Source organism: Trachemys scripta, chromosome 22 (genome assembly GCF_013100865.1).
Source record: "Trachemys scripta elegans isolate TJP31775 chromosome 22, CAS_Tse_1.0, whole genome shotgun sequence".
Taxonomy (NCBI): Eukaryota; Metazoa; Chordata; order Testudines; family Emydidae; genus Trachemys; species Trachemys scripta.
This window is the reverse complement of record NC_048319.1, coordinates 2,008,172-2,034,893: the sequence shown is the minus strand read 5'-3', so window position 1 is coordinate 2,034,893 and position 26,722 is coordinate 2,008,172. Positions and strand designations below refer to the sequence as shown.

Sequence of the window (26,722 nt, the reverse complement as noted above, 5' to 3'; positions counted from 1 at the left end):
AGCCTCAGAGAAGAACTTCAGAGGAAGGAAATGCAACTTCATAAACAGCAAACCACAGACACTAATGGGGAGCAGAGGCAGACCTGCAGGTTAATAAATTCCCTGCAAGAGAAGCCCACACATCCTCACCTCTCTGGGATTCAAGAATGATTTCGACTCTAGTCTTCATTTTTCTCCTAAGCCTCTGTTGTCCTTTTGCATCAAGTCAGATGACAAGTGTAGGAGGTAAGTGGGTTTTAATTACCTCTATGTGCGCGGACCTTCTCTGCAAACACTGTGTGCAGCAGAGCAGCGAGAAAGCAGATGACTCGTCAACCATAGCTGGTGATACCAGAATTCAATTTTTATGAATTGTAGCTTCATACAAAACCTTGAGCCAGTCGGTTTAAACGTTCCAGTCCTAGGCTGTATTTTTTCCTCTGTTTAACGATGTTTTAACACATTAAATCTCTTCCCCTTTGACAGCTGGAACTGACCAAATTTTTGTTATTTTGCAAATAGGATAACATGCCCCTGGCAAGTCATCTTTGTATTGCAAAGGATGAGATTAAAGACCTATTTGATGCAGGATGTTCCGTGGCAGATACCTGGGATTTCTGTATGCTCTGCATACGCACGCAGCTCAGGGAAACCCATCGTCTAGGCTAGGAATTCAGCCCTTTGTGGGATTCATGGCAGTGCTTTGTTTCTTGAGCAGTACGTTCAGGATAGTTGCTCAAGTCATGAGGAATCTGTGATTTCCATGTCAAGCAAAGCGAGAACTAAAAAAGCAAGTTCCAAAGGATAAAATGTGTTTGGAAAGAGCGTGAGGGAGCTCAAGAATATGGGCTGCAAAATAAAGGGCATGTTTGCAAATGCTCAGGTTGCCTGGGGGAATCCCATTTGGACACCTGGTTCTGTGTGTGTGTTTAGTTCTTTTAATATGCAATCTTTTCCGTTGTTCATTTTAAAGTAGCATCATGCTACTCGGGACAGACAAACCCAGTCAGATAAAATGGACCCTTAAGCCAGAACACACACTCAGAATATTTGTGTGAAGTCAGAAAATGTTTGACCACCTTCCACTCCCTACTGGGAAAAGCAGGTTTCATTTGGTGTTTGACTTAGACACTCGTGTGCTGTTTGTCGGTTCGTTTCCTAGACCTAATTGTGCTGGAGAGGTTACAAATATTCACCCAAACTTTGAGAGACTTATCAGAGCCAACCCTCCAGACATTCAGGTTTATTCATTACAGAACATACAAGGTGCTATATGGGGTCAACTAGGTGGGCCTTCAAGTCTGATATCCCGCCACTGGTGTTGGCAGATACCTCAGGCTTCAGAGGAGGATGACAGTCCCTTCTCCCATAATGCACCTTACCAATTACACAGTGCAGTGTGTGGATAGGAAACATCCTTCCTGCTCCCTGTGCGAGGCACCGTGGGATCAGGTTGGTTAGAAATGCCTGGAGGAGAGAAGAGGAGAGAGAGTGGTGGGCTCCCTTTTTGGGTCAGGAAAAGAGCAGCACAGCTGATCCATCGGTCGTGGCTTTTTCTGAGCTATTTTTAAATGCGCCGTTCCCCACTGGCGCAGAGATGAACTTTGCAGCAGGCCTCAAAGGCTACCCAAGTTTAGGTCCTAGCGCCCAGAACCAGAGCGGTGTTTAAGCACCATTGCTTTCAATGGACGTTAGACGCTTAAATACCTTGGCGGAGCTGGGCCTAGAGCCCAAGTCATGAGGAACTGAAATCCTGAGCCCGGTTCCCCTCTCTGAACACCCAGGGGCTAATAGCAAGACCTTTTATTTGCTTATGTGACCCTGTAGCTTACGGCTGCTATGGGACTGCATGAGGACAGAGGCAGTCTCTATGGCAGACAAGGCCCAAACCACTCAGGACTTCACCCGTTAAAACAACTGCCTTGAATTTCATTGCAGAGCCGACTGGGAGCCAAGGCAGGTTGCAGGCTGTTGTGTTCTGAATTAGCTGCGATTTCCAAATGGTCTTCAGGTCCAATCCCGTGTAGCATGTGCAGTGATGTCACCTCACAGAGACAAATGCCTGGACAATTGTGCAGTGTTACAAATCATGTTAATTCCCCCCCCCCCCAATCAGTATCCAGGATTATACACTAGACAGACCCTCTCTCACGCAGCATGGCGGGGGATTCGAATGAGCTAGCCGCTGGGGTTAGTTCATTCATTGTCACGAGCAGGACCATTAGATATTTCAAAGAGGGGCCAAATCAGAATTCAGAGTGGTTGGTTTTGCCCCGTGGTGACCTAGGAATAGTTTTGCACACCTCTGTTCTACCCCCCTGGAGCTGCAGTTCCTGCAGGCACGTGTGCCTGCTTGCTCGTACTCTGTGGACGTGGGCAGATGTCCCTGGCACGTCCCAGAATCCCCAACAAGCCAATTCTATGCCGGGGGATCTGCTGCTTTCCACCAGTGGGCAGGCGACACTGCCCCGCGAAGCACCTTAAAGCAGCGGGTGAAGAGCCTCCGGTATCTTAGGAACAGGGTGGGGCCCCCCCCGTGCAGCAGCTCTTGTTTGCATGCATGGGCGCAGCCTTCGGGCCAGCTGACGTTTGGTGCCGCCCCTCATAGAATCCTCCACAGCCTTGGGCTGTAAACTTCCTTTTGCCTCGTCAGCAGCACACCCCTCCTGTATGCAACCAGCACAAAACCTGCCACCCGAGCAGTGAGCTCCACCGCTGAACTGCCAGGCCAGCTCATGCGTTGGCTGTGGGGCTAAGTGTCACCTTGGGAGAGTGATGAATCTTGGCAGGTTACCCAAATGTCACCCACACCCTCCCCCTCCCTGGAGACTGGGAGGTGTCACCCATCTTGCGTTTCCTGCACGTGTCACAATGTGCCCAGTAAATGCATTAGGGAAGTCGATGGTTACCCCTTGAGGAAGAGGGGTCTGGTTAGTGGCTTTGGGGCGAAATGAAGACAGGTTCCTCCGACGGTTTTCATGTTGATCACGTTACAAGGTACTCCCTCTTGATGGAGGATTTGTGATAAAGTCCCTGCACTCTCTTCCTTCTGTAGCGTGCAACTCCTTATTACTCTCACAACCGCCTCCTAGCCACAGACTGGGGAGGGGATCCTCGCTAGTGGGTTGTAATTAGGGCCGCCTAGAGGATTCAGGGGGTCTGGGGCAAAGCAGGGGAGCTGCAGCGCTTGTACTCACCCAGCGGCGGTCTGGGTGTTTGGCGGCGGGGGGCCCTTCAGTTGCTCCGCTTCACTGAAGGACCCGCCCCTGCCGAAGACCCAGACCGCTGCCAGGCCAGGGTTCGCGGGGCCCCTGCGGGGTCCAGGGCCTAGGGCAAATTGCCCCACTTGCCCCCACCCTGGGCGGCCCTGGTAATTATTTGGAGAGGCAGAACAAGTAAGAATCAGTACACACAATGCAGAGGTGAGCAGACTATTTGGCGCGTTCCACTGTTGATGCTCCTGTTTTCAGTAGGAGGGGATGTCGGGCACCAGATGCTCGCAGAGATGAGAGAGACGAACCTGGCGCTGAAGGAAGTCAGAGATTTGCTGAAGCAGCAGGTACGTGAGAAAGCGGTCCCGTTCTGTCTCGCGCCGCGCTAGAGGGGCCAGGGAGGCAGCTGCCTCGCACACTGACCTGTTGAACAGGGAGATCAAAATGGTATTCTCATGCTAGGCAAGGGTAGGAGCCCCAGGTGACCCCCACACCTAGCTCTGAGCATCCCTGAATTCTGGGATCATCTGGATTCGAATTTCCATGCAAACTCTGCTGCTTGGGCCCTCATCTTACCAAAAACTAACACAAATGAAGAATTATTTTTGTACATGAATAGACAGACTGGGCCTATATCACTGGAGTAACGTGTGGCAGGGCCCGTAACAGTCATTTTTTCCTTGGTTTTGTGGGCTGATGAAGTCAACAGGCAAAGGCCAGGCTGGAAGAGAGGAGCCCATTCAGCCACCCAGTAGGGTCTAGGAAACAGAAGTCACACGGGCTCTGAACAAGCCTCGTATTCACTGGCTTGGTTTCCTCCTGTTGCTTTAATCCTACACCTCGCAAGCTCCAGCAGCAACTGAGGGACTTTGGAACTTTGGGTGAATTTGGATCTTGCCTGTTTTACCGAGGAGGTGGCCGTCTGTCTGGTCAGCTCCTTTTTAACTCCATAGAAAGGCTCCATTCTCCCTCTCTCGACTCTGTTCACGGAAGGCAGCAGCCTCTGCCTGCCAGAGAATTGGAATGGCAGCCAGGCCCCGGTGCCAGTGCAAACTGGACGGCCTCTAATCTGCAAAACCATCTGTTGCACTGAATTACTCTCACATTTCAGGCTGTTGCATAAATAGCCAGTGTTTGCTAGGAATCAGGTCAGACATGGCTCCCAGTAGCCTAGGGCGGTGCTTTCCAACATTCCCTTCAAGCTGAGCGTTGCTTCTCCACACCGGCTTTTTTATTTATTCTCCCCCCCCCACCGCCCTTTCCATGGATTCCCTCTCTAACAGACTCTCGCACATCACTAGAGAGCTAAGGTGGAGGCTTACACAGATGTGCTGTTCATTTCTTTACGTTTTTCTATTACCTTATTTTCCACAATTCGGCATTTCACACATCAGTAATGAGCAACCCCAGGTTGGCTATGCAGCCCGAACCCACAGCACCAAGCAACCCTGGATGAATTCGAGGTGGTGCTGGATAGCGGCACTCCGATCCTGCTCCAAACTCCCTCACTGGCTGGAATGCTTTGAATTGGGGATTTGGGTTTGGTGCTACATCTGGCTTAGATTAAATTATTCTAAACACATGACGTGAAGATTACTGTAGCCTCAGGGTAACGCTGGATGGAGGAAGAGTCTGGTGGAAAATGAGACCCTGCCCTTGTACGTAGGAGCTGTGGGTGAGATCTGAACAGATGCTGCCGTGTGGGCACAATCCTGATCTATGGTGATGAGAACTCCAGGTCTGTGGGGTGCTGGAGAGAGACCAGGGGATGTCGCTTTGCAGTCTGACCTCTCCCCTTCCCTCACTTGGGCAGCGCTGCTCCCTGTGATGTTATGGAACTATAGAAATGGGAGCTGGAAAAGACCTATGAAGTCATCTAGACAATTCCCCAGCCAGTGCACTTCGTCCACTAGGCTCCCAGGCAGTCAGGGTCTGCCCTTGCTATTTGTAAAGGAGTCCACGCTGGGTGCAAAGTCTTGCCTAACACCACCTTTGCTAATGCATTTTCCTAGTTGCGATGGGGCCACAGCTGGAAGGTGTGTTTTGCCTGGGACCTAACTGGTGTCCCCAGAACCAGACTAAAGCCTGGGGCTGCTCCTGCCCTTGCTAGCCGCTTTCTCTGGGTTCGAACCAGGCTCTCAGGCTTGGCTGTAGCTTTAGGAGAGCTGGGGTCATGGAGAGTGCTGGAACGCTCGGTTCTACGTGTGCCTGGAAACGGACCTACACCCTTGTCTGTGCCAGACCAACATCCTTCACTCCACTGAAGGGACAGCCTGTGTCCCCTCCCCACTGCAGATTAGCAAGATTGTTTTAAGGACCCTGTTGATCTCCCCCCTCCCCTCTTTGGATTAAAGGAACTGGCCAGGTGGGTGGCCAGTCCCTTGCAGCCATTTCAGTGGCTTCTGCCAGCTGCTTTGCTCTCATCCTCCCACACTAGAAAACCCAGCAGGTCGCTAAGTGAATGGGGGGGCTCCCTGGAGTAAGCCCTTTTGGAGGGGAAGGGCAGGACTGAGCCTCGGTTTCAGCGCTGCTGGGTACCAGCTGTGGCACCTGCAGGGCTGAGCAGGCTGTCTGACACCCCAGATATTCGGAGAGTCTCTGCTCTCCCTCTATTTCCCCCGTCTGAACCCCTTGTCTAGTGGCCCGTGTGTGACACTAATTAACCCCTTACTGGCCCTGACTTTCCCTTTCACGCCCTCCAGCTCAGAGGGGGGGGGTACAGCTGCAGGGAATGCTATGAGGGAGAAGCTCCGCAACTTGCATGAGTATTAAAGCCCCTGGAAAAATGAAACGTGTCTCCCCTGGCATTGGGATTCTCTGCCCTGGCCCATGGTAAGCTCATCTCGGCAGCATTGGGGGCCTGTCTCCTCTAAGCTGAAGGGTGTGTGAGAGGTGCAGAGGGCGGGGAGATAAAGCGGTCTCAGTCCGTATGAGGCCCACAACTCGGAGACTACGCCTCTTGTAAACAAACGTGTAGAGGCACAGGTGTGCGATTCCCTTCTGGCGCTGAAAAGCCGCAGTGCAAGCGACCTGAATGGGAGGGGAAACTCCTGGCTAACTGGTGGCTCTTGTTTCCTTTCTAGATTAAGGAGATCACGTTCCTGAAAAACACAGTCATGGAGTGCGATGCCTGCGGTGAGTTGTTCCGTTAAATGCTCCAGGCCCAACTGCTCACTGCTGCCGCCTACGTCTGTTTAAACCAGCAACAGACATCACCTAGCACAGCCCCCCTCGAGGGGTCGACTTGTTCATGTTCACTAGCCGTGCCCTAGGATAATCCTCAGACTTGGCAATGCCCCTCTTCAAAGCACTTTGTAACCGTTAACGAAGCTTCATGACCCACTCCTGGGAGGCAGCAGAGGATAAGTATCCCTAGTGCACAGCTGGGTGAAGTGAAGCAACTTGCCCGCAGAGAGTCAGTGTCGGAGCTGGGTTAGAGCTTGGGGATTTCTGGATCCCAGCCCTGTGCTCAGGTCTTTGTCCTAGGGTGTCACCCCCGTAGCAATCGCAGGCGGAACCGTTAGCTGGTGCAAGGCCTGGGAGCCTCTTCCCTTCTGAGACGCAGGCCTTGGCCTAGACACACACAGGCACTAGGTTAATTCAACTGCGTGTAAAACGCTGTGTGGACAGTTGTATTTTAGATCAGCCCAGATGTGTTCCTAGTCAACGTAAGCTACACCGCTGCTCTGCGCCTGAGCGCAGCGCGTCTACGCAGCCTTTTGCATCTGTTTGAAAATCAGGCCTCAAGTTAAACCTGTGCAATGCTGCAGGGAGGTGAGCCCGGAGTCCTCTCCATCTGCGGCTGCCCCAGGAACAGCCTAGTCCACACAACCCCCAGCTCTTTGTATCCTCAACTGTGGATAAACTGTGTTCCATAACGGCCCTGCACCGGGCAGGGCAGTCATTTCGGTTTTCAGGTGCATACAGCCTCCAGTCGCCTAATACCCCCACCTCAGGCATGTTCTAATCGCCCAGGAATGCACCTCCCCCGGTTTGCTAGTTAGTGGGCCGCTCTTGAGCGGTGAATGAAATGGAACGTTGCTCTGTGCCATTCCTTCCAAGCCACTTCTGTCCCGTCCCAGCAAGGAAACAAGCAACATTTTGTACGTTGATTGCTGCCTGCTCCCCACTAAGCCACTTTCTGGACTGAGATTTATTTCCAGGGTACTTGGTTTTAGGAGAGCGCAGTTGAGGGAGATGCTCCGTTATTTGCCAGCACAGCTAAAGAATAGAGCAGTAACTGGTTCCACATTTCTGCAGGAAAAGAGATTAGCCAGAGCCTCTGGGACCTACCGTAGAGAATCACATTCATCCACAGCAGTTGTTTTAATAAGTTGCTCATAAAACTGTCTTGAACTTTCTTCCTCTCACTTGATCTCTGTCTTCCCTGCTCATTACTCTGGTTTCCAAAGAGGTTGGGGAAAGATGGATGACTCGGCATTCCTGGGGCTATCCGTCGAGCTGTCAGGGCCTTGAACGAGAGCACTTCATAGCATCACTGCAGCTCTAATCCGTACCTTCAAGGCAGACTGGGTAACAGTCCTCCTACGGGACAACCTTGGAGCTTCAGAAATAGATGCTAATCTTAGATTCCCACCCGGGAGTCATACCAGCCCTCCCTTCTGGGGCCAGTTCGGGACCCTCTGCTACCCAGGGGAGTCTGGGTAATGGGTGTGATGGTTAGGCGTGCAGGATTGAGAAGGAGGTGGATGTCATTAATGTACCAGCTGGGGAGTCAAGATTCCAGGCTGTATTTCCCACTGAGTCTGAGAGGCCTCAGACAAGTAACTTCTTTGTGCCTCAATTTCCCCATCTGCAAAATAGGAACATGACTGTTTTCCCTCCCAGGGTAGTGAGAGATCATTCACTATTTGTAAAGCACTATGAGAAGGCACCAGGTAAGTGTAACATATGCGAGGTGCTGGCTGTGGCAGCTCTGTTCCTAACGTGTTTTCTACTCTCCAGGCATGCACCCAGGGGCAACTGGCCCAGGGATCAGCATAACACGATTTCCCAGATGTTTACCAAACCCTTGTTTCCCTGGAGTTACCTGCACAGAGACTGACTCTGGCTTTCACTGTGGACCCTGCCCCCTGGGCTTCACAGGCAACGGGACCCACTGCACAGATATCAATGAGGTCAGAGACCATCTGCAATGAGTCACTGGACATTACAAAAATCTGTGGTTAACTCCTCTCTGGAGCAGAGTAAGGGTTTCTCACATTAGCCTTGTCATCATCAATGGAGGTCACACAGTTAAATTTCCCTGCCTAATGCAACAAACCAATGCCCGCCGTAATTTAACTGGAGTGGGTGCGTGTCTCATGTATTAAAACTCCCTTCTTCTTGCTCCATCCAAGAAGTCTTTAAAGGCCTGGCGTCTCTTTCTAAAAGTGATGCAATGGCTCAATGAGGCGGCATGGGCCTGATGCAGAAATGATCAGGTGAGGCTCGCTGGCCTGTGATGTGCACGTCAGACTAGATGATCATAATGGACCCCTGAAACCTGCCCAGCGGGCTCCCTCTGAACACGGGAAACCAGTCTTTGTTTCCAATCCGTCTCTGCAGTTTAAGATCAGCTTCTACGAGGCAAATGATTTTTTCCCCCCTGATTCTTTGGCTGGTCACTTACTAAAGACCGGTTTTGCTTCCTTTGTACGGCTAGAATTTTGTTCAGTTGTGGAGGTTTGTTGGATGGCAACAGGTTTCTTTGTTTAATGACACTGGTTGCATCCGAAGAAGTGGGCTATAGCCCATGAAAGCTTATGCTCAAATAAATTTGTTAGTCTCTAAGGTGCCACAAGTACTCCTGTTCTTTTTACAGGGGATATAATGCACAAGGATTAAATTAAAATAGTCGGAAAAAGGATTAAGCAATTTATAATGAAGGAAAGTCTAATCTTTGGGGCTGGATGGGCTGTTGAATGCTAATGCTCTCCTTCTGAGATGGGCAATTACACCACAGTGCTGTGAATAAACCCTGACCCCTCAAAACCAGCATGACAAATTATATGGTACTTTGGCCTCTGAGACGCTGCCAAGAAGAAGTGTAAGTTAGGGCCCTGCCTAGGAAACAGATGGCACCTTGGAAATTAACGGGAAGGAATCTTGTCAGTTGATTTGCTTTCCTTGTCTGCGCCCTATGCAGCTTGGGAGAGCAGAGTACATGGGGAGCTGCACTTTCCACTGGCACAGAAATTCAAAGATCCCCTTCCCTCTTGCCTGCCTCTTGGGGCCTTTCCTCCCTCCTTGCCCCGTCCCGCCAGGGTCAGACTCTAGGAATGGCTGGTTTAGAATTGCAACTAGCAACTCAGCAGGGACTCTCCTTCTTGCCTACAGTGCAGCGCAAACCCCTGCTTCCCAAGAGTCAACTGCATTAACACTGCCCCTGGCTTCCATTGTGACCCCTGTCCCACCGGCTACACTGGACCAGCACCCCAAGGGGTTGGGTTAGCGTTCGCCAGAGCCAACAAACAGGTACATCCATCCCCCTCATCCCATCCCAAAAAGCCACTTTAAGTGAGGCGGCTGCTTTCTACTGAAGTGTGACTCACCCTCCCGCTTTCTCCTTCCCGGACAGGTTTGTACAGACATCAATGAATGTGAGACAGACAGCTCCAGGGCTTGCGTCCCAAACTCCATCTGCATCAACACTCGGGTAACTAGCACCAGCTGGCCTGGGCCGCTGCCCCTAGACCCCCTGCAGCGTCTCCTTTCAGTTGGGACGGAGCAGTCGCCCCCACTGGATGGGGGGTTCAAGCAACGTTTTCCCAGCACCCACGTTACTTCTTGTTGCTCCCCTGGCAGGGATCCTACAAGTGCGGGTCCTGTAAGCCTGGCTTTGTTGGGGACCAGATTGCTGGGTGCAGAAGCCAGGCGGAGAGACGCTGTCCCAACGGGGAACTCAGTCCGTGCCATGAGAGAGCTCGCTGCATCGTTGAACGGGATGGGACCATCTCGTGTGTGGTGAGAACCAAACCGCCCTTCGCTTAGACAGCAGGGCCTTCGGGGGGCCTGTTTTCCCTTCACGTCCGGTCTGCTTTTCTAAGTGCATACAGGTTCCTGTGTCTATCACTGACCCTACTGGCCAGCACGTGCCACCAGCATCAGTTCCTTCTCCCAGTGGAGCTGAGAGAGGAACTTCCCTGTTTGCACACTGCAGAGTGGCCTGTTGCTGCCTACGTGCAGTGAGCCGACGCTTCCAGGTCTCTGTGTGTCCACAGCCCCTGAGCGTTACGCTGGCGCTGAAGGGGGGGTGAGTCCTGTTCAGACTGGGAGCCAAGGTCCAGTGGAACACGCTGGGGCCAGGGGGAGCCCAGGGCTGCTGAGTCTCGCTCTATGCCTCCGTATGCAGCGGAGAGCTCAGACCTGAGCTAATACCACATCACAGCACAGCTGCCTCTTCCAGGGGATAGCCCACCTGTGAATGAGGCATCCAATCCCCCAGGAGTTCTGAGACCAAGTGCAGCCCATGGTATGCAGCCCCGCAGCCTGGATGCATGTACTCAGGAGAGCAGTTCTGCAGTAGACCTCTCCCTGCGCCCTCACTCCCCACATCTGCTGTCTCGCAGTGCATTGTCGGGTGGGCCGGGAACGGCTACGTCTGCGGGAGAGACACAGACATCGATGGATTCCCGGATGAGAAGCTGCGCTGCACAGACCGAAAATGCCGCAAGGTAAGAGATTGAGCAGGACACCAGGGCAATGCAGAGCAAGAGGCCAGCACCAAAGAACTCATAACGCAGGGCAGCTCCGCTTTCCCACCCCTATGGAACCACTGTCCTCTACGCCACGCAGGCGCGTCGCTTGCAGCAGCCCCTGGGACTGGCTCAGGAGTGACCTGCCTCCCAGGGCAGGTGGGTCCAGGCTTTTGTGGTTTGAAAAAAAGGGTGTGTGTGTGTGTGTGTGTGTGTGTGTGTGTGTGTGTGTGTGTTTTTTCCATAATACACCAGCAGCTCAAGGTACTTCACGGCTGCTCTTCTGTCAGGATAACTGCGTGACCGTCCCCAACTCCGGCCAGGAGGATGCGGACAGGGATGGCATCGGCGACGCGTGCGATGACGACGCTGATGGAGATGGGATATTAAATGCAGAGGTTTGGACTCTCTAATGCTTAGTCCCAAGCCGTGCCAGCACATACCCACCGAACCCAGGGAAAAAGAGGTCCCAGCATGCAGTGCTCCATCTCTGCCTACACGCCTGGAGACCTGTAGCCTCCACCCTGGGATGGTGACATTGAGGCTGGCTCTAATCAGGGTGTGCCTCTGCTGGGCAAAGCTTGGGCAGCCCCTAAGGTACCTGAAGCAAAGGGGGCTTTCTGGGGTGAGGGCTTCAGATGTGCCCTAAGGAGCCATTGTTCTGTCCAGTGCTGACCGGAGGCTTTGCTCCTCTCGTGAAACGATCAAGGCAGGGGCTGGTGTGGAGGAAGAGGGGGAGGCTGCGATTGGATGAAATCATGCTTCTCTGAGGGAGTGGCAGGGATGGGTGTGTCCCAGCTTTTCAGCGTTGGTCCTGGGCAAATGCTGGTACCAGCTGAACATACACCTCTCCTGGGCTTTGCGACAATGCCTGGAATGAGGGCATCAGTCCCGGTGCCAAGGCTGGGCTCAGATAGTTCCGAGTAGGTCTGCCCTGTGACCCCTTTTGGTACCTTCCCCACGGCCGGGCATAGCTTCATCGCGGCTCCCTTCCCCCCACCTCACAGGACAACTGCATCCTGGTGCGCAACACAGACCAGCGCAACACGGACAAGGATAGCTTCGGCGACGCCTGCGACAACTGCCGGCACGTGAAGAACAACGACCAGCGGGACAGCGACAGTGATGGGAAGGGAGACGCGTGTGACGATGACATAGATGGAGACAGTAAGAGCGGGGGGCGGGGACGCAGACCCCCAAGAGCTGACAATGGTATTAGTACCACACCCAAACGAGAGTGGCGGTGCCTCGAGCTGGTCCCGGCCCCTTGGCCACAGACCGAGTCACATTGGGCAGAAACCGGATACTGGAGCCAGGTGGCCTAAAGCTCGGCAGGAAAAGCGCTACTATCTGACGGGCTAAAGCACTTCTAATCACTGTCCCCTTGGGCAGAGATTCGCCCCCACCACGGACAGAGGCCACGAGCCTTCACGGCTCACAAGAGGCCACAACACACGCGATCTTCACAGTGGCCCTAGAACCCGAGTCCCCAAATCAGAGCGGCAGCAGCTTCCATGTAGAAATGAAGCCGCTGGGCAAACCAAGCGGCTCCCAGCCTAGGCCGCTCCGTGGATGAAGACCTGCTGAGGGAACACTCAGGGAGTTAAAGCAGCACATGTCAGGGCCAGGTTTGCTGGTCGATACGTCATCACCAGCTAGCTGGGCTGGGGGTAAAGGCAGTTTCTAGAGCCAGAAACCACAACTGCCTCAGGCCTGAGAGAGAGGAAATTCCTTTACAGACTATTCCCCAGAGTCGCTACAACTAAGGAATCTCTCTGGTGCGATTCAGTGGTGGAGGAGCTGATGGCATTGTGATAAGAAGGGAAGTTAGAGAGGTGGCGGAGTATGTTGTCTGGCCGGTCTCAGGCCTCCGGAAGATGCTGTCGGAGTTTTCCAAGTCTAACAGCCAATGCGTAGTAAATAAGCCAAGGCTAATCTATAAAATCTGCTTTAGAGCAGTTTGGGAAAACACTGACAACTTTGGTCTAAACCCTCTGCAGCCGGTTACTCCTGGACAGATAAGATGCTGCCTGTTTGCAGCTCTGTCACTCTGTGAGGAACGCAGGTTTGAGACCGGTTCCTCTCTCAGGCCGGCATGGTACAGACGTGTCGAGGAATAACCTGGGTGAGATTTCTTTGTAATGGGAATCCTGGACACTTGTAGAAGCAGCTGTTACAAGGAGCGCTAACACCCTGTGCCACAGTCTGGGAACTACCAGTCCCGGGGGATTTTCTCATAGTTCTCCCTCCCACTCAACACCCTTCCTTCCCCCCCCCCCTCCAATACCAGCTGGATATTTGGAGGACACTGAAAAGGTTTAGCTCTCACCCAGGTCACAGAGGGGAGATGGGCACTAGGGAGACTCCCGTGTCCTGGGGGAGGCTGCTGTAACTTTTGGATTAGTGTTCATTGCTTGGAAAACTAAAGTTTCTCACCCTTCGAGCTGCAAAGGAGGAAAAAAAATCTAGTGTAGACAAAGCCCAGTTTGGTGAATGCAGCAAACAGCTGTGGGCACCGCTTTGGCCTTTGACAGACATAGCTGCCCTCTGTAGGCAACTGGTGGTATTGCCGGCCAAAACTCAAGTCAAGTACGTTCACACCTCCAGTGCAAAAAGCTCAACAATTCAATGCTCTCCTGTGGCCGCTGGTTCCCGTCAGGCTGTGTTTACTTGACCCAAATCTTCTGTTATCTTTTTGCCTCTTTAGTTAGTAAGGTTATACCGGGCTGAACAAACGAATGTATGTTTACAGGCACGTGCTTCTGCCCCTGAACCATTAAAGGGTTCAAAATAACGTGGCCTCTGGTCTTGTGATTTCAGCCCCAGAGAAGAGCCTTTGGAGGCACTGAACATAAATACATGAACTGCACACGGGGCGGGGCGGGGAGGTGATGAAGAACAAGAAATGGCGACATGAACAACTGGGGCAGCCGCACTTCCTGCCCTCTCTAACCTCCCAAGCTTGCTGCAGATGCCTCTCCTGGCAGTGCTGGTTTAAAGGGCCCTGTGTTTGTGGCTTACAGAGATCAAAAACATGGTGGACAACTGTAAAAACACCCCCAACCCTGATCAGAAAGACAGCGATGGGGACGGCGTGGGGGACGTGTGTGACAGCTGCCCCACCATCAGTAACCCAGACCAGGCAAGTAAAGGCCACTCCTGCTTGAGCTCTCCTCCCCGGGGGTAGGGGCAGGGATGGCACCCACACTGCCCAGCCATGGGCGCCCTTGCTGGTAGTGTGACAAGACTGTCACTTGCAAATAGCAGCCTGTAGAGACCACCGTTCCCAGCATGCAGTGGGCCTGACGGAGCAGCGGCTGTGCAGCCTAGGGTACGACTCTCCACGACTGTTGCAGGGAGAAATCGACCCGTTCACAATGAGCACTGCAGGAGAAATTGCTTCCGCTGTGGGGCTCTCTTCACTTTGGCAGCGCTAAATAGCAATTGAGGCCCAAGCAGTCTCCGTTCTTCCTTGGGATCTAAATCTTCAGTCCCCCTGGGGCACGTTTCAGCTGATGGTTAATGTTTTGTTTTACCAGAAAGATACTGACCACGACCTCGTGGGGGATCTGTGCGACACCAACCAGGACCGGTGAGAACCAGCTGCCCCATGGCTTGTTTAGGCTACACACAATCCAGGAGTGTTGTGGGAACAAGTAACAACTGGTCTTGAGGCAATAGTCTAGACTATTGGCCTATTACAGAGGTGGGCAAACTACAGCCTGTGGGCCACATCCAGCCTGTGGGATGGTCCTGCCTGGCCCTTGAGCTCCCAGGCGGGGAGGCTAGCCCCTGGCCCCTCCCCTGCTGTCCTTCCTCCCCCGCAGCCATGCTGCTGTGCGGACGGCGCTCCTGCAGGGCAGCGCGTCTTGCTCCAGCCGGGCAGCGCGGCTGCCAGACATGCTGCTCTGAGTGGGATGGTAAGGGGGCCGGGGGGTTGGATAAGGGGGACCCGAGGAGCAGTCAGGGGGCAAGGAGCGGGGGGGGGGGGGAATGGGGCAGGGGGGGGGGGGGGGGGGGGGGGGGGGGGGGGGGGGGGGGGGGGGGGGGGGGGGCGGGGGCCAGGTTGTTTGGGGAGGCACAGCCTTCCCTACCCGGCCCTCCATTCAGTTTTGCAACCCCAAGGTGGCCCTTGGGCCAAAAAGTTTGCCCACCCCTGGTCTATTAAGACATGTCCAGCTTGAGTGAATTTAAAACTCATCATGGCTTAAGTCACAGGTTAGATTTTTATGGCTGGTGAAACCACCAGCTGCCACTTGCCTACTGTCAGGCAGGATCCAAGCTCACCTGACAGGTGGGTGCCTTTGTAAAACACACACACACACACACACACACACACACTGCAGGCTTCTTGCTGTTGCATGTGGGGCAGAGTTCATGTGCCCCTATTGTGCCCTTTAGTATCCACTGTTCTTGCCAGATGTTCTGAGCTCGGCTTGTCTGATGTTCTCTCTGCCAGGGACGGGGACGGCCACCAGGACTCCCATGATAACTGCCCCTCGGTGCCCAACAGCTCCCAGCTGGACACAGACCACGATGGGATTGGAGATGAATGTGATGACGACGATGACAATGATGGGATTCCGGATCTAAGGCCTCCCGGCCCTGACAACTGCCGGCTAGTCGCCAACCCCGGCCAAGACGATTCAGACAGTAAGGGGAACACGTGTCGCACCAGCCTGCAGGACCTGCCCCTTCTTGCTTTCAGTCACGTGCTAGCGAGTTTAAAGAACATTTAGGAGACATGACTTCCTGTTCCTGGGCCAGTATCCTGGTCAGTGGGGCCCCATGGATGGGAGCAAGTGTGCTACTGACTGGCCAAGAGGCACTCACAGTTTAGAACATTTAAATGGGGTTAAAAGGTGTGAAATTCCCCACCCCCAGCATTATCAGCATCTGTGACTGGGAGGGGGAACCAGCCCCAGGTGGGGGTTCCTACAGAACCATCTCCAGAGAAGTCCAGCTGTGCTTGGACACTCGGTCCCAGCAGGGCACCTATCTGGGAGGTGGTTGTATTAATTTAGATGGAATACACGGGCTAAAGGCGTTACCAGAACCTAGTCACTAAACAGGTCTGGGGTTTGCTAGAGAGACCTCGGGCTGCTTAGCACCATTACAAATCCTGTTACCCTTTAATAAGACACCGAAAGAGAAGTGGGACTGGTTAAAGCATTGGAAATGTAAAGTATTAAATAAGGCTTTTATGCTAACAACATCCCTTGTTCCCTTCCCTTGGCAAGAGTTTTTCAAAGGACCACCCTCCCTGTTTGACAGTTTCTTAGATCGTACTAAAAGATGGTAATAATTGTCCTTTTAGGGAAAAGAGAGGAAATTAGTTGAGTTGGGCTGGAGCTGCTGTTAGAGTCTGATCCGGTTTCCTAAAAGACAAAACAAGACGACCGCACCCAAAGGAGAGAAAAGAGCAGCAAAGAGAAAAAACAGCTGGCTCTGGGGTTGACTTTCACTTGCAGCCTCAGTGCTGGAAAAACACAGGCCCAGCCCATGGTCTGATCAGCTGCTCCGAGACCTGGCAAACTTGTGCCCGCATCGGACTGTTTAGGGCATGGCTTTTAGTTGCCCTCTGGTCACAGGCGTACAGCAGCGTTGGCCAGCTAAGCTAGACTCTTACCAGACAGAAGAAAGGAGAAGACATAAGACAGGGAAGGAGACAGTGTCACATCCCAGCTGGTGGTCAGGACTCAGCCAGAGCGGGGGCGGGAGGGGAGGTATCTGGGTCCCTCTTTGGTCTAGTCGGGTCAGGCCATGGGGCAGGATGAGGAGGAAGGTGGTCCAAGGTCCCCAGAGACAGCGGGGGTGGCAGCCAGGAGTGAAGCTTGTTCCTTCCCCTTCTTTCAGTCCGCGTAGCAGTAGCCTCCTTCTGTTCATCTGTATTTCCTCCCCCTCCCCCAAATCTTTAAGGACCCCCACCAGGGAGTGACGGCTGGACCAGCCTGTCCTCGCATTATTTTGTCCACCAATAAGGCCCAATTTTTGACACATCCATTTTGATTCATTGACTTTTTTTTTTTTTTCTCTCTCCCCCCAATCTCACACTTGTTTACCAGGAATGATTTTAAGACCATGCTTGAGTTGTATCAGGTGGTCTTTTTGTAGGGACTAATTCAGTCGGTCTCTTTTTTGCACCTTCTCCCCTCAACACTGGTGGTTCTGGGTTATTGTGACAGTTTGACCTTTCACGGGGTAAATTTGTAGGCCTAGTTATCACAGCATAGATACAACTACCCTAAAACCTATGGCGCTGAGAGCCAAGCAGGTGGAAGGAGATGGTGCTATCGGAGAACAGGAGACTTAGTGCGCTTCATCACCCCCCCACCCCCTCTGCAGGTGATGGTGTGGGAGATCTCTGTGAAGATGACTTTGACAGTGACCAGGTGATTGACAGAATCGACGTGTGCCCAGAGAATGCAGAGGTGACTCTGACAGATTTCAGGGCTTTCCAGACAGTTGTGTTGGACCCTGAGGGCGACGCACAGATTGACCCCAACTGGATTGTCCTCAATCAGGTAGGAGACGGCTTCAGATCTAGTGTGAGGGGGCGCTAGGAATTTGTGAGCGATGCAGCTAGATGGCTTAGCCGAATCCACTGACCTAGAGCCGCAAACCCCAAAGTTCTTCTGTTGGCTGGTTGAGTGGGAGGGGAATGACCCGCAAAACTTGAGCCTGGCCCCCGCCCTTTGCCCAGTTGTGTTGTCACTAGGGAGAGCCAGAAGAGGAGAGATGGCTCAGGTTACAGAGACATGGCTGGAGGCCCCTGGGGGGTGGCACCAGCCTGCCCGAGTTTCTCTGCAGTGAGTAGCCGAATCTCTTCCTTACCTCCCAGCCCTTTGGGGTGGGGATTACAGCACTTAAATCAGCACCAGATTTTCACAGATGACTGGAATGAACTCTCTTTGAGTGGCATTTTGCTATCTCCTTGGAGAGGGAAGCACGTTTGCACCTCTTCACCCCAAGTCCAGGTGACAATGATCAAAGCTTTCAACTCCAGATGGTAATGAGTTAACACTTGCATTTCACAGGGCATGGAAATTGTCCAGACCATGAACAGCGATCCTGGCCTGGCTGTGGGTAAGAATCAGCTCTCCAGCCAGATGTAATTCCTCTTCCCAGCACAATTTTCAAAGAGCATTTTGGAGATGGTTTTAGTGGTTCAGCCAAATTCTCTCCTTTGGAGGAAAGAAATTCTTGTCTTGAATGTTCTGGCTCTGTAATAAGCAATCTGGGTGCAATAAAGTAAGGGATTTTTCTTAGCAACACCTAGAACAGGGGAAGTTTCTGGCTAACATGGAAGTTGGACAAACTAGACATTTGGGCAGGAGGCTCTGTTCAACAAGACCAGGGTCTGGTTTTGATCCGCTAGTAGGACCTAACACTAGGGGAGTAGAGGGAGAGACCGGGTTTGAATGGGTCTCTGGATTAAGCCCATGAAAGGAAGGTCTGGATCCCAACAGGATGGTTGAGGCTCTAATGGGGACTGGGCTGTTTTGTTTCTTGGCTCTTGAGTGGTGATTATTTCTCCCCCCTTCCTATCGGTTGAGGTTACACTGCATTCAACGGGGTGGATTTTGAGGGCACCTTCCACGTGAACACTGCCACAGACGACGATTATGCAGGCTTTATCTTCGGTTACCAGGACAGCTCTAGTTTCTATGTGGTGATGTGGAAGCAGATGGAGCAGACATACTGGCAGGCAAACCCCTTCCGAGCAGTAGCAGAGCCCGGAATTCAGCTGAAGGTAAGACCACAAGAGGAACACCCTGGGGGCTTCAGAAATCCCTGCCCCTGTCCTCCCCTCGTCTTACCAGGCGGGTGGGAGGGGGAGCAGTTGGTTTAAGATCAAGCACCTTACCTGCGGGAAGGGGAGGACGCTCTAGCTTTGCTGTCACTCTGGCCAGAGCTGTTCTTTATGAACAGAAGGTATGGACATGTGATGAATGTAGCACTAGCTTCCTCTAGTGTTCCTGCTACACATGACCACAGCCCTTTCTCCTCCCTCAGGCAGTGAAATCCAATACAGGGCCAGGAGAATATCTCCGTAATTCCCTTTGGCACACTGGAGACACAACAGACCAGGTCAAACTGCTATGGAAAGACCCCAGGAATTCCGGCTGGAAGGACAAGACCTCGTACCGTTGGTTCCTACAGCACCGCCCTCAAGTTGGATACATCAGGTAAGGAGCAGGGCTTGCTCTGTTCCCTGTGCAAGGAGAGGGAGTCAACCTAAAAACTGCACTAAGACCATTTAAGAAAGCGGGAACCAACTGCTAAACTCAACTCCTGTTTAAAGTCAAACGCCGTGCCCCTCTCCTTACTCAGCATGTCCAGGAGTTGAAGGGGGAATACTCCCTCCTTTGGGCAAGGAAATCACTTTTAATAGGGCTAGGCCTCTTAAGATACATCATCCCCTTCCAGGGCTCGCTTCTATGAAGGCCCTGAAATGGTGGCAGACAGCGGAGTCGTCCTTGATACAACCATGCGAGGGGGTCGTCTGGGGGTCTTCTGCTTCTCCCAGGAGAATATTATCTGGTCCAACCTGCGTTACCGCTGCAATGGTGAGTTGTCCCCTGTGCTGACTAGCCTCTTGCTCCCATAAGCAGGAGTGTTGCTGCCAGCTGTCCCAGCAGTGCTACCTGCTCTGAGAGATTAAGCAACACAGCTTGCTGCTGTACTTAAGCACCTTTTAGGATAAAATGCCTTTGGGGGAGGGGGGTGGGTGGAATTTGACTCCCTGACATTCCCCCAGGCAATGTATGGCCCCGCTCCTGGTTCCCCCCAAGGGATGGATTGAGATTCAGCTCTCTCAATTAGCGTAACCGAGCTAGTGCAGCATTTATGGGATCCCATGTGAATGAAAGTGGGTTGTTTAGAGAGGGGTTGTCTTGTCCATTACTAAAATGCACCGAGCTCCGGAGAGAAATCTGTCAGCCATTCTTCTCTAGCAGCACTGGCGAAGACAGAAAGCCAAGCATTCATTTCCCATTAAATTTGCAGGGTCCTAAAGGAGACGGACAATCCCCTACACTTGGTCAAGATCTGACCTGGGGTTTCAGACAAAAGACTATTACTATTGAATGTTGATCCCTTGGAATCATGCTTGGCTTTTCTTGAGGGTCCCAGCTCCTCTTACCTGTCTCACCACTCGGGTCTCGTTGGATTCCTGTTTGCACACGAGAGGGGTGTGGGTGTGTTTATTTCATGTTATTGGTTTACTCCGCTTCTCATTTGCAATCTTGATGCTAATCTACACCAACTTCAATTTCTTCCCCTCCAGATACCATTCCTGAAGATTATGAGATATTCCGAACGCAGCTGGACCAGCCCAGGGCTTAAATGTTTGTCCATCAAAATTTGCTTTAAAAAAGTACTCAGCTATCCACTACTGCAGCTCTGATATACTGTATAAAGACCTATGTAATGTACCACTGCACTCTGTACAGCAGCGGGTGTGTCACTGCCTATCGGGCATCTTTTCTACAACAGCAAATCTCTGTAACTGCTATGAAAGTCTATTGGAATTGCAGAGATTTTAGGTGCTGGAAGGAGATTCATAAATGAAGTGTGAATAGAAGCCAAAAATGATGACTGTGCTGTTAACACTAGTCTGCCACACAGCCTGGAAACAGATGTGCTGAGACGCTACCTGCTATGGCTGGAACTATTTGAATAACTGTCCCCTACATAGTGGCTCTGAAGCCTTAAAACATTTTTACACTTCGCCTCCTGTTAGCTCATGTCCCATTACTGGTCAGGCCAGGAAATGTCAATTTGAAAAGCACACGTACATTAGAGATGGGCAGGATGTTTGAATTACTCGTGGAACGCAAAAGGCACTTTAAAAGGGCACCTTAGTTCTGGAATAATTTGGATAATAAACAACACTCTAATAGACTTAAGTACTTCTTCGTGATCATTGACCTGTTTAAATCTCCTTTACGGACTGGCTGCAGCAGGTGGGAGAAGCAGTCAGATTTGCTGTTACGTAGCATCCAAGGATTCCCCAAGAATGTGCTGGGCACTCCAGAGTAAGGCCGTACCCCAAATCTCAGGACAGATTTTTCTTCTGGGTTTAGGTAGGAGGGAAGAAGCTAAATGGAAAGAAGTGAAGAATAGGGATCCTACAGATGAGAAGAGGGTGATGGGGGTCCGGGGGGAGTGAAACTGAGGTGAGGAGACTGCAGGAAGTTCTCACTGTCCAGAGGTCCCTGCTTTGGCTGTTCCTACAGGATGGAGTCTCCGGCTGGTTCCCCGCTGCAGGTTGGCCACATGGTGGTGGTGCCCCTGCCCTGTTCTGGGTTTGTAAAAATAACTCAAGCTGTTCCTCTCTTCTCCATCCCATTTGGTATGATACGTTTACAGCAGCTCCCAGATGATAAAGGGGTTCGGGGTGGCTTCTGCTCTCCACAGGTGGAAGTCAGGCTGAATTGTACTGGAAAGTTCAGCTGAGGGGAGCCTAAAGAGGAACCACTCCAGGCTCCAAGCACTATAAGACTGTCAAAATATTAGCACAGGGCCCCTCCCACCTAGAGCTTTATCATTTAAGAGACTTCTTCCCCTCTTAGAATTTATTTACCACATTCTTCCACTCCACCTGGGGGAGTTGTGGCTATTTGCAGAGGTAGGTAAGCCTGAGCCATGAGAACACTTCCCAAACCCTTGGTTTCCTTGTCACTAGTCTCTACGCCTGAACACTGCAGGACACAACCTTTCCCTCTCAGGCAAATTCATCAGGCTGAATTTGCCAAGAGCATTCATCTTGGACTGGCTTTTCCCTTTCTGAAGGAGGGGATTAGAGCAGAGATTGAATTCTGCAGGAAAAACTATGGATGTAATGTTCGGTCCCCTATTTCTCACCCTACCTTTGGCAGTGGCCCCTACACTGCAGAGACGGCGGTTCTTCGATCAATCAATGCTTCAATACCCAGGTTTGCAGAACCGCATTCTGGGAATGCTGCAGATCGCAGGCCCAGCATTTCTGGACAGGACACATCAGAGCCTGTTTCTGACCATGCTTAATATAGCCATTCCTTGAAAAGGTACATGGGGATCATGTGCAGTTTCTGCTGCTGCTGAGTGTTACCATGTAGCCAAGCACAAGAATTTCAGAGCTGCAAGAACCAGATGCGATCTCTCCCTCAAGTTTATCAGAATGTTCTTCAGCCGTGACTCCAAAAGCTTCAAAACTCACCTAGTGGCGCCCAGGTCTGACACGTTTTTGCATTTGAATATTATACTCAAAATGGGACATCCATTTTGCAGAGCCCTGCAAGAATAATACTGCGGTCGCCAATCACACAACACTATCCTCTTCCTCCTCTCCACAGACAAAGAGCCTAAGGCCTGGTCCACACTAACCCCCCACTTCAGACTAAGGTACGCAAATTCAGCTACGTTAATAACGTAGCTGAATTCGAAGTACCTTAGTCCGAACTTACCGCGGGTCCAGACGCGGCAGGGAGGCTCCCCCGTCGATGCTGCATACTCCTCTCACCGAGCTGGAGTACCGGCGTCGACGGCAAGCACTTCCGGGATCGATTTATCGCGTCTAGACCAGACGCGATAAATCAATCCCAGAATATCGATTGCCTGCTGCCGGACCCGGAGGTAAGTGTAGACGTACCCTAAGGTGATGCTGCTAAGTCTAGTTTCACTGTTCCAGCCAAATGAACAACAGGACGGGGATTTCTCCGGTAAGTTTTCTTGACAGTGTCTCCCTCCCTTTAAGGTTACCATGAAAACACAGAGCCAACCAAGTTGTTGTTCTACCAGAGGACAAAATGCAGATGAGTAATGTTCCAAAACAAAGAATGAAAAGTTTTAAATCATTTTTAAAAATCCCTATGCAAAATGTACTGGGCAGGAAGAGGCATCATAGGACAGGAATTAAAAACACAACAAGAAATGATCCTTTGAGACCTCAGTGACGGGAAAGCCCGTCAATCCATCTGCAGGGTCCAGTGCAGGTTTGTTCAAAAAACATTCTGTGTGCCAAGATTTTGTCCCATCTGATTTCAAACAGTTCAAGACATGTGGATTCCACAACTTCCTTTGGAAAGCTAAATACATTTTCAGTATGGCTGCTGTCACAAAAGAATAAATCACTTTTCATTTACATGTGTTTATTGTACGTGGTCCTTCTGTCACACTGGGGGTAGATTCTCCCACGAGGTAATCTTCCTCTCATGCAAAACAGTCCCACCAGAACTGCATCTCATCACTAGAAGAACAGGAGTGCTGCTACTGCCTCGTCATTCAGAATTCTGGTTAGAGCTAAACCTCCATCAATTTACCTCTCACAAACAGGAATAAATCAAAATGTAACAGAAGCCGAATTCCTTCCAGAGAGGGTTCAGTAATAGCTGTCTCTCAAGAGCTAAATAGTTAGTCACCATATTCCAACTATGGATTACCTCTGTAATACAAACAGAAAACTTGCCCCGTTCATCACTGGTCATACCTGTCTCACATCTCTAACGACCAACTTATGTAGCAGGTTTCACTGCATGTATCATCTGCACCCAGTTTTCAGTATATGGGCGTATGCTTGAAGGGTCAACCAAGCAACTTGCTTGAACTTTTACATGATTTTTTTTAAAAGTCCAGTTATAGCTTAAAAATCACTCTAAAACAGTCCAGTCTTACTTTATAATGCTCTCAAATTATATAGTTTGTTAACATTTAAAAGTGCTAAGTCCCACGACTCCCCTACACATAAGGGATTAGACACACATTAGATGAAGCAGGACCTGGAGGTGAAGTGACTTGGCCAAGGTCAAACAGGAACAATGCAATACCAGGAAAAAAATCCAAGTTATCCAACTCCCACTCATGTTCTATCCACAACCCCTCCCCACCCCAACTCACTTCCTTTGAAACTCCTGCATTTAGCACTGCAGAGTTAATACAGCTGTAGGAGATGAGCTTGGGTGTAATTTTGTGCTATACCTCAGCAATAAGATGGTTTGCTAATTTGTGGCAGTAACTATTTTAGATCCCAGGTGGAGTTTGTGGCACCGCCAGTTGGGAAAACCTCCTGACTGGGCTCAAGTTTATCTACAGATTATTGAAATATAATGTATGGAGCTCACAAAGTAACGGTGTTTTTTAGTACTTTTTCAGACATCTTATAGTCTTTGCCCGGTTATCTTTTAACAGGGTGCTGAGCTGTGAAGCATATGTAGGGATCCATTCTCCCACTAGTGAAATGCATCCACCCCAATGTAACAGCAGCAGCAGCAAGTTAGGTCAGGAAGTGCAGAAGAATACCACCACGTTCCACAAAACTGCCAGGGGCAATTCAGCAAGGTCAACTAGAACTTACCTGATTCAGAATTTGGTCAGGACACCAGCATTAGACACCCGATGTTTACAAACAGCACCACAGGATAGTCAATGATCACAAGTGATCAGAACCTTGGGTTATGTCCCATTGAAAAGATGGCAGGATTGACCACTCTACCCTTACCACTGGTGCTGTGAGGATTTAAGTGTTGAGTGTTAACACAATGCTCTCTCATCTTTCTAGACCTGTTATCTAAAAGCACAAGGCACATCCTGAAACTGGGATTTCATTACTTAGATCATTGTCAGTTTGCATACCCGCAAAAGCATCATCAAGCATAATGTTAGCCAGCCACAGTGATTTGCCTCCACGGTTTCTGGTCAACATGACTAAAAGAGTCTTTTTTAACCACTTGAACATTAAAAAGCTTCAGTAAGAAACTCTTAAGGAAGAAAAGCCGGGCAGCCAGAGACGAAAAAACATTTGAACTTTATTACATTTCATTTACAAAGATACAAAGACAAAAGCCGTCACACGAAAACGGAGTGAAAAGAATATACACTTAGTTGAGCTGCTTTTTCACATCATTTCTCAGATTGCAAACACTTAAAGCCAACTTCAGTTTTCCACTTCACCTATAGAAAAGCACAATCAATTCAACTTCTATGTCGCAGGGACAATTTCTCCAGAGTTCCTGGGTCACCAAAGCTGTAGCTGAATACAGGATTTGCATATATCAGTGAAATAATCCACAAGTTATTTTGATAGAAAAGTTTAGCTTGTAAAGAACAGTATATTATACTGTCTCTGAAAAGACGTAAATCCAACACGTTTTCCCCCAAACTCGGTGAACTACATGAAGTGGTTTTTAGCTGCCAGTCTGTGAGAGAAGCTGCCAGAAGCAGCTGGATTTAACTTGACTGAAATCAAACCTTCCCCTTCGTAAGCACTTTCCTATTGCATTTGACTTGCAGTTCTTTTAAAGGAATCCAATCAAAGATGGGGACCCCACTCAGAGAAAAACAGAAATGACAACTTCCAATTCCCTCCAAAAGAAAACCAAACCCTAATATCTACTGACCTTTGACTTAGAACTGATTGAAATACAATATTTTTAATTGCTATGCTTTATAATGCTGACCAAACAGTATCTGGATGTGTATTAATATATATACACACACACACACATATACCATGTATCATCTAGGCTTGTAAAGGCTCGTGCCATAAATATTTAGGATCCAGTAAGTAAAGACAAAGATTTGTTTAAATGAGTCCTATTTCCCTCAATACTTTGTCCCATAAATACTTTATATTTTATATACACACAATACTTATATTTATCTTCTACTCTGCAAGCAAAGAAAGATTTTTCTACCTGCTTATCTTCCTTATGTTTGTTTAATTTTCTTCCCGATTCCAACAATGAGGCTGGATGACTGACTACCTTTTCCTCTCCAACGGAGACTCTTGTGGCATTATGTAAAGCATAAAGACAACTACGAGTTTTCTTTTTCTTCACTACCAAATACCCAGAACAGATTTGAATAAATAATTTCCCGCATGTCTGGTAAATTTCAAACCAGAGTTAATTTCTGTGGCCAAGTTATAAGCCCCTAAAATGTCTCCTGTGGATACTGACACGCCATTATTACAGTGGCAGGAATGAGTCCTACACTAGATTTATAAATAGAAACACCCTCCATCATTTTTTTCTAAGCCCTAATATAAAAAGATTGGATTGAATAGTCCATAGGACATGTACAAATGACCCTTACACTTCATTTACTGTATAAATACAACAGTTTAGAAGTCAGAGGAAGAGGGAGCATCTGAAAGCAGACACCTTTCTAATGAAAACCAGCAGAAGGTACAACCACCTTTCAGTAAATTGCTTGATACTTTGCTTTCCAAAGGGATCCAAGATAGATCAGACTGCCTTCAAACTGGCCAAAGAGCCTTCCCCTACTTCCCCAGATTTAGCTACGATTCATTACATATATAAAACTCCTGCCATCTGAGGAAACCCATTTCTCTGTCACTTACTCTCAACTGCGACAATTTAAGCTTTTCAGGAAACAACTTGCGTCACAAGTTTAGGAAAAAGAAATAAAGGTCACATGAATCGGCACACATCTCAGGCTAATCTTTTTAAAACGTACATTAGCAAACTTACACATGGCAAAAAATGACACTCTACCAATGGGTAGGATGGAGACTTCCCTTTCATACCACCATCTTCCCCATAAACATCTTTTTCTGTAGCTTTATATGTTGATATTGAAAAATCCTAACTGCAATTATAAAAAAAAGGCGGCTTTGTTTCAAGTTTACTCTATAATTAGGGCTTGCAGAAATGAGTTCCCTTTGACAGAATTCGGTAGCTGTGCTTTTTCTAATATATAATGTTGGGGAATGTTTTTTTAAACACTAAACAGCCACAGGAGTGAGTTTTTTAGAAGGCTCGTAGTCAAGCAGTTTGTATTTGGTTCAACTGGCATGGCCTGGTGCTTTATAGCAGCAGTCTCAAAACAAGA

General features: G+C 50.1%; 1 protein-coding gene across 2 annotated transcripts; it reads left to right on the top strand.

Annotated features, from left to right (window-relative positions):
• On the top strand, positions 1–20,788 carry COMP (cartilage oligomeric matrix protein). 2 transcript variants are annotated; one of them, XM_034755540.1, is made up of 19 exons: positions 1–225; positions 3,453–3,538; positions 6,275–6,326; positions 8,157–8,329; positions 9,531–9,668; positions 9,772–9,849; positions 9,999–10,157; positions 10,763–10,867; positions 11,179–11,286; positions 11,896–12,055; positions 13,912–14,030; positions 14,428–14,480; positions 15,348–15,541; positions 17,234–17,412; positions 17,926–17,974; positions 18,445–18,641; positions 18,905–19,077; positions 19,319–19,458; positions 20,178–20,788. In XM_034755540.1, the coding sequence occupies exons 1-19, from the start codon at positions 147–149 to the stop codon at positions 20,234–20,236; spliced, it is 2,301 nt and encodes a 766-aa protein (XP_034611431.1). In that variant the 5' UTR covers positions 1–146; the 3' UTR covers positions 20,237–20,788. The 2 variants fall into 2 exon arrangements, with proteins under 2 accessions (XP_034611431.1, XP_034611430.1); XM_034755539.1 differs by having other exon boundaries at positions 3,450–3,538.
• Positions 20,789–26,722: the final 5,934 nt, after the last annotated feature.

Coding starts and splice junctions, on each gene's coding strand:
- COMP (XM_034755539.1), top strand. CDS start 147: ATGATTTCGACTCTAGTCTTCATTTTTCTCCTAAGCCTCTGTTGTCCT. Junction 10,868..11,178: donor CAGACCGAAAATGCCGCAAG/GTAAGAGATTGA, acceptor CTCTTCTGTCAG/GATAACTGCGTGACCGTCCC. Junction 14,031..14,427: donor CCATCAGTAACCCAGACCAG/GCAAGTAAAGGC, acceptor TTGTTTTACCAG/AAAGATACTGACCACGACCT.